General features: G+C 38.1%; 1 protein-coding gene across 1 annotated transcript; it reads left to right on the forward strand.

The window, feature by feature from the left end:
* The first annotated feature begins 3,201 nt into the window (after positions 1-3,201).
* LOC113018461 (interferon-induced protein 44-like) lies at positions 3,202-8,097 on the forward strand. Its single transcript, XM_026161522.1, has 5 exons — positions 3,202-3,207; positions 4,717-4,872; positions 5,001-5,172; positions 7,572-7,672; positions 7,774-8,097. The coding sequence occupies exons 1-5, from the start codon at positions 3,202-3,204 to the stop codon at positions 7,948-7,950; spliced, it is 612 nt and encodes a 203-aa protein (XP_026017307.1). The 3' UTR covers positions 7,951-8,097.
* The last annotated feature ends 3,287 nt before the right edge of the window (positions 8,098-11,384 follow it).

Raw genomic sequence — 11,384 nt, forward strand, 5'->3', positions numbered from 1 at the left:
CACAGAGACACAGAGGTGCCGTTTAAAGTTTAGTGATAACCTGAGTCACTGATCATTTGCAGTATTACAGAGTCTGGCAGTCTTTGCATGATGTCCACGTCACTGTAAGTTTCTAGCTGACTCTCAGGTGTGACAGGTGTGCCAGCAGGAAAGAGTAATAATAACCTGCATCCTGAGGTTTGTCATGCAGGATTAAAGGAGCCAGGCTTTGTTCACACAGCTGGGATTGTATTTTACACTGACCCTGGGTCAGTATAAGTATCATACAGTTTAAACGAAGCACTGAAACTTGCACATATTTATTACAGATGCACTGAAGCTAATCGAGATATTTGCTGTCAGTCTGTGGCTGCGATTAATCACCTTACTGAAAACTTTATTAACTAGTAACTTCATCAGTCATGACAGAAGCTAATATTTCTGTGCTAACATCGTTTAAACAGTAACAGCTTTACTCCAATATAAGCTAACGTTTACACCGTAACTTTAAGCTAGCACCATAAAGACGGTAAAACACGTAATAACATCTACAAATGCATCTTAAAGCTGTTATATTAGCACTCGGTGTATTACTAACATCACCACATTAACATTACTGACACTCGCTGACTTTTAATAGTCATTCTATGAATGCTGTCCGTTTAAATGGTCTTACCTGTAAACACTGCATATCCACCGGATTCCAGCCAGAGTGGATTCTGGAGTCTTCCACGCTCCTGTTAGTGATCCTCCATCTGGATGGATGAGAACAACCTTTTGAACAATCTAGCAGGAGATAGCCCATATCTATGGGACTGATTTGTGCTAATAACGCCCATTGTATGGACTGATAACAGCCGAAGCGGGTGAATAAAGTCACCCAGTAGCGAGCTGTGCCATTACCCAGCATACATCACTCCCTCCGTAAATGCAATAAACGATACAAAAGTATGGTTCTACCTGTTTTTCAGGTAGTTGTTTACATTATATAATTTATTGTGTTCTGTATACGTCACTACAAAGTGATTTCGGAAATATATAAATATACGGACAACAGGCTCTTCCGCGGCAATCTCTTCAATCGGAGGACCCTTCACGTCAATTCCCGACGCGAGGGGGGTACCCTGCGCGTCCATAAGTGCAGCAGAGGGAGCCTGACCATGCGTCACACGTTTGACGAGTTGGGAGTGAGAACGTGTTGCCTCCACAGGACAAGACTCAGCAGTCCATCTGCATCTTAAGGATAAAGGACACTCTTTCGAGGATGCCAATGTTCACATTTTGGACAGAGAGGACAGATGGTTTGAAAGAGGAGTGAAAGAAGCCATCTATGTCCACTGTGAGTGACCATCTTTGAACAGAGGCGGGGGTTTACGACACCAACTGTCTGCCATCTATAATCCAGTTTTGAGATCCCTTCCCAGATGCCTTAACGCCCACTCACATCCTGGGCCATCTGATCTCAGGAATTCGCATGATAAGGTGGGGCCAGGTTTCACAATGAACCCACCCGAAACTCTGGCTGATTGGGACCCACACCCAGTTTCGCACCTTGGCTCAGGTGATTAGAGGATCATCAGGGGGTCCTTTTGTCCCTCTGTGGGGGGACACTCCCACTAGGTTTATATCTGGGACTCCCCACAATTTGACCTTAGAACTGAAGAAGCTTCTCGGATGAGAGGTGAAACGTCTTCAAGTAACTTAAAGAAGTCCAGACGCTTTTCTTTGCAAGCTCCTTTGACTACGATGAAAGAAATTCCACTGTCCTTCACCCCAGATTCTCGAGGTTCTAGGTGGGGGGCTGTAATGTTTTATTGCAGATACAAACTATCTGGAAGATCTGCTTCTTTTGATGTAATTTAATGTAAATTAATGAACAAGAAGTTGTTCGGACATGAAGAGAATATTGCGAAAGGCCCACTCAAAGCCAAGTGCATAGCAACCATAACAATGCATGTATTTGTATCTAAAAAATCACAAAGATGAAACTGAAAACTTAAAGAGGGAAAGGATGAAAATGGTAACAGATATGAAAAATCTGAATTGTACATGAATAGCCCAATACTTTAAGAACATTTTAAAGTTTGAATGGTTGTTCTGTTTATGTCTGCATTTAAATCCTAACCCTGAATAAGCCTAGTCGCCCATGACAAGCTCAACTATTAGCAAAGTAATTATGATTTGTTATCCTTGTGAGAAGCATTTTGTGATCTTTTATCTAGAAAGTATTATGTAAAAATGTTACTTATAAGATAAAAAAAACTAATAATTTGCAGAACCCCTTGTGGGTATACATGACTTTATATAATGGAAGTATATCAAACTCAACCAAATGAAAACCCACAGTTAAAATTGTATTATTTTCCAGAAATCACTAAGACACAGTGACACAACACACTGTCAGGCTGTAAGATTAAATATTCTCAGTGAACGTGAGAGTGGAAACATCAACATGTTGCTGTTTTGATGTTATCTATAAACAAGATGAAAAGGAATGTAAACTGTGATCAAGGGGAATTCCCAGAAGTCAAATTGAAAGTAAAAACGGATTTGGAAGACTTTAAAACTGTAGATAGGTTCACATTCTGGCATTGGGTGGCAGGCTTTCTCCAGCAAAGGTAGGTTCATTTTAATCCAAAGCAAAAATGAAATTGTTTCTGTAAACTTTGAATTAAATAGAATAAATACTTCATGTTTCAGTTATGGGTTTTTCGTCTTCAAAACCAGCTGCTCCATCTCTACGTAAGTTTATTCAAAAGCTATAATGATACGAGTTGTCATCCAATAAAAAAATGCACTATACATTGATGTTATTTTCTCATTAAATTGTTTCTTGTCAGTTCTTGAAAAACCATGGAGGAAAATTAACAATGGGTGAGTGAAGCTCACAGAAAAAAAATACATTTGAATTATTTCCTCTGTTTAGTCAGTAAACTACCCAGATTTTCCATGTCTATTCATTTTTTCCATGTAAGGTGTGAGATAATGTAATATTTCCTTTCCTGAGCAGAGAGAACCCAACTGATCAGCATTTTGTGGAGAACTACAAACCTGAGGTTGAAGAACAAAATCTTAGGATCCTTCTTCATGGTCCAGTTGGAGCTGGAAAATCTAGTTTCATCAATTCTGTAAACAGCGTCTTACAAAAGAGAGTATGTTGCAAGGCTTTGGTGGCTAACTCTTGTGACTGTTTCACCAAAAAGGTATGGACAGAGTACAACTATGCCAGTAACAGTTAATATGTGACTCATGTGGAGCAGGGAAATTATTTTACTGCTATTGTTAAATAATTATCATCATGTAGCATTGATATTGCATTCAGAGGTTTAACAGTGTGTGTCTTTCAGAAAAGGCTAAAAGTCACAGGCTGACAGGAAACAGGCTTGCAGAGAATTTGCAAAAGTGAAAGCAGAGTCTTAAGTTATTTGAGCAGCAGGCTAGACGAGGCTATTTGAATTACTAGGTTATTCAAATTGATCATTGCTTTAACAGAGTAACAGATAGCTTTGAGAAGGCCTTAAGATGTTATGCATACAGTTATTATGTTAACTTTGTATTCCAGATGCAGTTATAACTATTTTATACATATTGCATATCTGTGCTTATTTTGAGTTGATGTTCTATTCTAGAAGGTTTTAAGCTTCACTGGTGAGAGTGTCCAGATGATACATGCTGAGGGAAACTAGAACATAGAAGGATAACTGCAATGCATGCTTACAGTACATATAATACATATAATCTAGGAATAGGCCTGAGCAGAGGCCCCAATGTTTCTAGCTTCTTGTTGCAAACCTGTTGCATTTTATTCTACTTGGTAACAGATGATCAGAGTCAATAATTAGCCTCAGAGACCCTGAGGGCTTAAGATTATTACCTTGTATGGAAGGTGTTATAGAAAAGAGAAGTTCTATGTCTGCTTATAGCTATTAAAAGATGTACACGATGTACGAGTAAACTGTGACTAATGTCTGGAACCTATTCTAATCTGTCTGTGACGTATGAAGGGGCGTCATTAATTCAAACCATGATGCTATAAAAATCTGTGTATGCTTTGATTAAGTTGAAGATCAATTCCTGTTCTTCCACGCGTGTAGTCATTAAAATCATTGTTTGACCAAGAGCTTCTGGAGCTTGTTTGTACTCTCCTTCCTCAATATCTGAACCTTAAGACTCACTAAATAACTTGTAGGCAGATCAGTGATCTGGCTTTATCCATGAATGTGCAAGTTGGTGAAGGCTATTATCTATCTTTTACTGTCATGTATGTGAAGTTAACATGTGGTGAGACCTGGAATTGGATAAATGAATGCACCATGTTCCTATCCTATCAGTAGCGTCAATGAGCTAACCTGGAAATAGTTAGTGCTAATTAGCTAGCTATTACTATATACAATAGCTATTGTTGTCTAATTTTGTTAGCCCCTCCTGCCTCACCAGCTCATGGTACCAATGCCGCTTTCTAGTAGTAGTGGCACTTTAGTTTCTCTATCAGATTCGCCCCTTGCTCACCACTTCTGGTTTCAAAAGGCCAAAATAATAACTTAAGTCTTCACATTGAAGTTTCGGTATGAAATTCCACTAACCCAGTGGTGATGCTGTGGTGGCAACAAGTTATAAAAATAACAAGAGCTCAATAGATTGTAAATTTCTTCTGAATTTATAATCATTATGGGACCTGTTTCTGAGAGTGTTTGAATGTTAAAATAAATAAATGTATTCTCCATATGTGATCCACAGTATACAACCTACAAGATCAAAAAGGGAAATGCCTTTTACCCTTTTGTCCTAAATGACATGGTAGGGTTGAAATTCACAACCAGCAGAAGAAACAGAAGGATTCATGTGAAAGATGTCAAACAGGCGCTGAAGGGCCACATAAAAGATGGTTACGTGGTAGAGTTACTGCATTTTTAAAATTCTGATGTTCAGTTAAAAGAAAAGATTTTCATATTATTTTTGGTAATTTTTCTGTAATTCATCATTTTACATTATTTGTTTTATGTTTACGCTTTATCTTTTAGTTCAACCCTGAAAATAAACTGTCAAAAGGCGATAGATACTACAACAGAACTCCAACTGAGAACGACAAAGTGCACGTTTTGGTTTGTGTTGTTGATGCCAACACTGCATCTCTGATGAATGATGCCACTGCGGAAGCAATACAGGACATCAGAGATGAAGCCACTGAGCTGGGTGAGCAAAAATCACTCCTTCTTCTTTTTACAATGGGACCAATTGCCTTAAAAAATCTAATGTAAGCCATCAGTTGTTATTGTTTGTTGCCATTTCAGTGTTAACACCCATCAATAAAGAATAACACTTATTCACATTGTTAAGCTATTAGTCAGTCCTTAATTCCTTCCTTTCCTTAATTCCTTTCTTATAAAGCGTTACTCTTAGTATATAATTTGTAAATACAGATAGAAATGTATTAATTAGAAGGCTCATACATAAAATATTTATGGTATAATTTCTGAAGTCAAAATATGTGATTAACAAAGTAATTAGATACAAATTTACATATATAATGACTAAGCTATGAGCTCATTGTATGTGAGTGTGTTAATAGAGAGTTTAGAAATATTTTTTATAGTTAAGTATCTTGCGTGAGCTCATCAAAATAGAGGATTATTTTTGCCTTATACAGCATTTATAAGTGAAAATTAAAGTACCTGAGGAATTGAACAAATAAGAGCTATCTTCACAAGAGCAAAATGGCACACAGCACAAAGACATAAAGAATTTACAAATTTGCAGAATTTACAAACAGTATACAAACCTAACCCACCTGATATTTGAAGAATGTAGGTAGGATCAGAGTCTAAACCAGAGTTTGTAAGATGGGTTTAAGAGAGAGCTATACTGAACAATTGGAGCCACAGCGCATCCGTTTCTTTGCTAAAACACCCACAGTTTCCCCGTGTATATCCTGTACATTATCTAATACTATTCCCCCAACGTCAGACTCGTATCTGCCACGCAGCAGCTCCAAGTACCTGGTCTTTGGATTCACAGTTATAATCACAGTTCACAAATCACAGTCATTTGGAATTTATCAAATTTTCACGAGTCTCCTCACATTAAAATATCGATATTTTAGTAATTTAGAGTAAATTTGTAGTTTATCATTAACAGCAACACAGTAGAAAGAAACTATAACATTCGGATTGTCTACATTCAAAGGAACTACTTCCTCTTCCGCCTTTCATAGTCATGTACAAAATACGGCTGTATAAAAGTCTAGAAGCCCCTTGGCGTACGCGCACACAACAATGGCTGAGCGTAACTGGAGTCATGCGCGGACTTTTTTTACCTCCACAAACAGCTGAGACATGGTTTGCAATACATGTGGCAAAAAAGTGCTCCAAGAGTGAGGTGTTGTGGACATAATAGGGAGACATTCAAAAGGCATTATTATTGGTCGTCCCGGAGACAGCGGGGGTGTCCAAATTCAGAGGCTGCTTCCACCTGAGGACCCGGCCTTCGCGGTCTAAAGAAAGCCAGGTAGTACGTCATGAACTCCCTCGGTGGAGTGAAACTCTGCCGTCTGCTCCTTGCTATCTAAAATATAACCGGGCGCTGACGTAAATTCTCGACCGCCTCACTCTTCTGTTTAATCAGTTTCTGTTATTCAGCTGTGTGAAAACCCCGGAGGAACCCACCCGAAGGATTAATAAAGTTAAATTTAATGTAATCTAATCTAACTTTAATATCAGCCAAACCGATTTACTCACGAACAAATAAAACACTGAAAAAGCCAAACAATAACATTTTTAAGTTATCAAAGTGACTTGTATATAATTTTTAACCCGAGTAGTGAAAGACCGCAGGGTTTGAAGACGATGTGTCGATCGGCTCAGATACTTGAAGTTTACACAGCTACATTCTCACCTGAAAATATGTTTAAAAAAATTGCAACCCAGAAAGAGAAATAAGAGTAATATTAAAACTAAGTAGCTGCCGTCATTGTTGGAAACTGGAATTGGCCGGGCTGCGCTTTGAATTCTGCGATATGGTTTTTCAATTTGGGGGGGGCACTGAAATTCGGGATTCTCCCGGAAAAATCAGCAAGGTTGACATGTATGGTTGCAGCAACATCACTAACCTTGTCAAACACCTCAGAGTAAATCATATCACAGAATATGACGAGCTATGTTGAGGCGAACTGAAGAGGAGGAGAGGGACAGGTGCTGCTAGGGCGAGACAGACCTCTCTCATGGAGTCCTTTAGTGATGTAGGCTGGCAAGGTGTTCAAATAGCGCGCAACTTCATGTTTTTTTATTTCTATATGATGAACTCTGCATTATTAAGTGATAAAAACAAGTAATCTGATATGCTGTAATCATTATGATGCTATCATTTGAGATACAATAAATAAAATAAGTTTTTGTACAAAGTATCAGTATCAAATCAGTATCGTCGATACCACCCTGAATGTTACTTGGTATCGGATTGGAAAGGAAATCAGTGGTATCGCACATCACTACAGATAGAAATTGGACCACCATCTTTTATGTTCAACTAGAAGTGTTAGGAAACACTTATCTCACATCACAATCCATTTACTCAATATCTGTATTTTATTTTGTCAGATATTCCACAAGTGGCAATTTTCACCAAAATTGACGAGGCCTTTCCTGAGATAAAGCATGATGTGACAAATGTCTACAGGAGCAAATGTCTGCAGCAAAGGGTACATTATTTTAATAGAACTGTATACAGGAATGCATTATAATTAAACTGTCAAAATAATTATCATATTTTTTATATTTCTTGATTGTTTTTTTAATTTAGATTGAGGAGTTCAGCAAACATGTGGGCATCCCTATTAACCTTATTTTTCCAGTGAAGAACTACCACTCAGAAAGAGAACTGAATCCTGACATTGATGCTATAATAATGAACACCATGAGACACATCATTGACATTGGAAATGACTCCCTCAACAGAAAGTTAAGACCCCAGACCTAGACATCCACTGTACTGAAAGTGTGGTTTTGGTTCAAGTGTTAAAACCATCGCAATCATTGTATGTGTTACATTGTGTGTGAGTGAAAAGCATGGTTCCATCAAAAGTCTGAAATCAAGAAATTTAATTTCTATATTTCCCTGAAAATTTCCAAGATATGTTTTAAGACTAGTGGAAAAATATGAATCCTCTAAATTTGTTTTGTAAATGTAAATGTAAATTTTGTAAATGTTTATTATTAAAGTTGTTTTAGTTTCCTGTATTACCAGATGCTCTGTCAAAGGCCAAAGGGAGACTGAGCCCATAAATACATGCTTGAGGCAATCAGGGAGACATGGAAGCCCTGGGTGAACAAAAATTATTCTGACTATAATCAAGGAAACAAAACAGAAGGAACAAAAGAAAAAAAAATGGTAACAAAAAAACCCCATAATTGTAATACACTACATAAAAATGAGAAATTTCTAAAGTAAATAACTGAGATCTCCATAACTCCATACAATATGGGTGTTTGAGGTAAGTCTGGTGTTACAGGAAAAATGATTCTATGTTTCTTTACCTTCTTTTAAATGTGCAAACATCCCCTTTGTCTATGGTTAGATTAGTTTAGAATTATCTTTTTAGACTTTCTCAGCAAAGACATAATGTTTTGGGACATATTGTTTTAGATTGTTTTATCTCTCACAGCTTTCTCCCAGCTCTCTGCTGACGAGACTAGCGCCACATATGGAGTTGTTTATTTTATCTGTTTTGTATTTTCTTATCCTGTTCTCACTGTGTTTCCTATAAAAAAGTGCCCAGCCTCTGTACACGGTGTGAGTTGTTCTGAACAGCTTACCCGTGCGCACGTTAAAGCATAAAAAGTAACCTTGTCTCTTTGTGTCTTTATTTCTCCTGGGTCTTTTACAGAGTTTTCCCCCAACACATCTGTCTGCTTTAGGCTACGTGTTTGTGAATTATTCTACAGAGTCAAATACTTCTGATTTGAGGACTTATTTTTCACAGGAGCTACAGTATCCAGAGTCGTACATAGTGAGGAGGTGAAATTATTAACAAGATAATCGACCTCTGTTGGAGTAGCGTTCAGATAGCTGCTATGCTCTGTGTTGGTACAGGTCATTGAAGATGATAACAGTGGGTGGATTATATTCTAAAACTTTGTTACAGCGCTTTCAGAAATACATCTACTTTGATAAAGTCTACTCTCCACTGCTGTGTAATCAATTATTGTAAATGTAATTAGGAAATGGTCAGACAGGAGAGGGTTTTCAGGAAACACGGTTAAATGTTCAGTTTCTATGCCATAAGTTAAAACAAGATCTAGAGTGTGATGAAAGTGGTGGGTGGGTTCTTTAACATTTTGAGAGAAGCCAATTGAGTCTAATAACAAATTAAATGCCGTGTTGAGGCTGTCATTTTTAGCATCTACATGGATGTTAAAATCACCCACAATAATTATTTTATCAGACCTGAGAACTAAATCAGATCAAAAGTCTGAGAAATCAGACAAACTCTGTGTAAGGCCCAGGTGGACGATAGATGATAACAAGTAAGACTGGTTTTTGTGTTTTACAGCTGGGGTGGACAAGTTTATGATGTTTTTAACGAACACCTTTTATTGCTTGTAATGCACAGACACACCAACAGAGGGCAGTAATATCCCTTCAACATACATTGTAAAATTACTATTACAACACTCCCACTTAATTTTACCATGGAGTTCACTTACTTGACTGCCATTGCTTATTTCTTTCCAAAAAAACAACAACATTATGCACCTATATCACAGTGTTACTAGAAAATAAAATAAAATAAAATAATAATAAAATAATAAAATAATAAAAAAATAAAATAAAACATTTTCTCTTTTGGTTTGAACTTACAAATAAAAATGTACTGTGTCCATCTTAGACAAAACTATAATTCTTCATTAGGATAGTTCACCCATATCCTTTATTTTGTAGTGTTTCTTCAGAGTGTCCTTTAAGGTCTTCATGCTCTCTGCTGATTCTGTAATCAAAATCAGATCATCAACATACAAAGCCAATATTTCCAACTCCTGACCTGTTCTAACAAACACACACTGATCTGAAGTACTCTGTGTAAAACCAATGCTTTTCATGAACTCTGTAAAAGCTTTGCTCCAGCAACGTGGAGACTGCTTCAGTCCATATATTGACTTCTTTAGTTTGCACACTAGATGTTCCTGCCCAGGTTTGATGTAACCCTCTGGCTGCTCCATGTAGATTTCCTCTTCCAGGTGTCCATTCAAGAATGCAGTCACAACATCCATTTGATGCACATTTAGATTGTTTTGCACAGCAAATGATAACAATGTACGAATTGAACCAAATCGTACAACAGCAGAGAATGTTTCATCATAGTCTGCACCATAAATCTATGAATAGCCTTTGGCAACAAGCTACAGGTACCTTGGTGTTCATCTGAACAACAGAGTGGACTGGACTCATAACTCAGACGCCCTCTACAGGAAAGGGCAGAGCAGGCTGTACCTGCTGCGGAGACTCAGGTCGTTTGGAGTGGAGGGCCCCTTCCTGAAGACCTTCTATGACTCTGTGGTGGCTTCTGCTATTTTTTATGGTGTGGTCTGCTGGGGTGGCAGCATCAAGGGTGGCTGTAGCTCAGAAGGGTAGCTGTAGCTCAGGTGATAGAGCAGGTCATCTACTGATCGGAAGGTTGGTGGTTCGATTCCTGGCTTCCCCTAGTCTGCATGCCAAATATCCTTGGGCAAGATACTAACCCGAAATTGCTCTCCGATGCATTCATCGGAGTATGAATGTGTGTGAATGTCAGTTAGAAAGCACCTAGGAAAAATGTGCTTGTGCGAATGGGTGCGAATGGGTGCGAATGGGTGAATGCACAAGTTGTGTAAAGCGCTCAGAAGAGTAGAAAAGTGCTCTATAAGAACCACTCCATCTCTGCCGGGGACAGGAAGAGACTGAACAGACTGATCCGAAGGGCAAGCTCTGTTCTAGGATGCCCCCTGAGTGACAGGAGAATGGCGGCTAAGCTGTCATCCCTGTTGGACAACATCTCCCACCCCATGCAGCAGACTGTGACAGCACTGAGCAGCTCCTTCAGTGGGAGACTGCGGCACCCACGGTGTGGGACGGAGAGATTTCACAGGTCTTTCCTCCCCACTGCTGTCAGACTCCACAACAAAGACTTTAACTGATCAAACACACACATGTGCAATAATCTTTTCTGGCATCGTTGTATTTTTACTCAGTTGTATATAGCATTTTTATTCTATTTTTATCTTATTGTATATTTTATTCTATTTTATTCTACTGTATATAGTATTTTATTTTATTCTATTCTGTACAGTTGTGTACTGTATTTATTCTTATTGTATTCTAATTGCTTCTTAACTTTTGCACTATCCACTTCCTGCTGTGACAAAACAAATTTCCCA

Source organism: Astatotilapia calliptera, unplaced genomic scaffold (genome assembly GCF_900246225.1).
Source record: "Astatotilapia calliptera unplaced genomic scaffold, fAstCal1.2 U_scaffold_9, whole genome shotgun sequence".
Classification (NCBI taxonomy): domain Eukaryota; kingdom Metazoa; phylum Chordata; class Actinopteri; order Cichliformes; family Cichlidae; genus Astatotilapia; species Astatotilapia calliptera.

What these genes read in the sequence shown, in the direction of transcription:
- LOC113018461 (XM_026161522.1), top strand. An exon ending in ACATAAAAGATGGTTACGTG is followed by an intron (nt 4,873 to 5,000) that starts GTAGAGTTACTG and finishes TTTATCTTTTAG; the next exon opens with TTCAACCCTGAAAATAAACT. An exon ending in AGATGAAGCCACTGAGCTGG is followed by an intron (nt 5,173 to 7,571) that starts GTGAGCAAAAAT and finishes TTATTTTGTCAG; the next exon opens with ATATTCCACAAGTGGCAATT.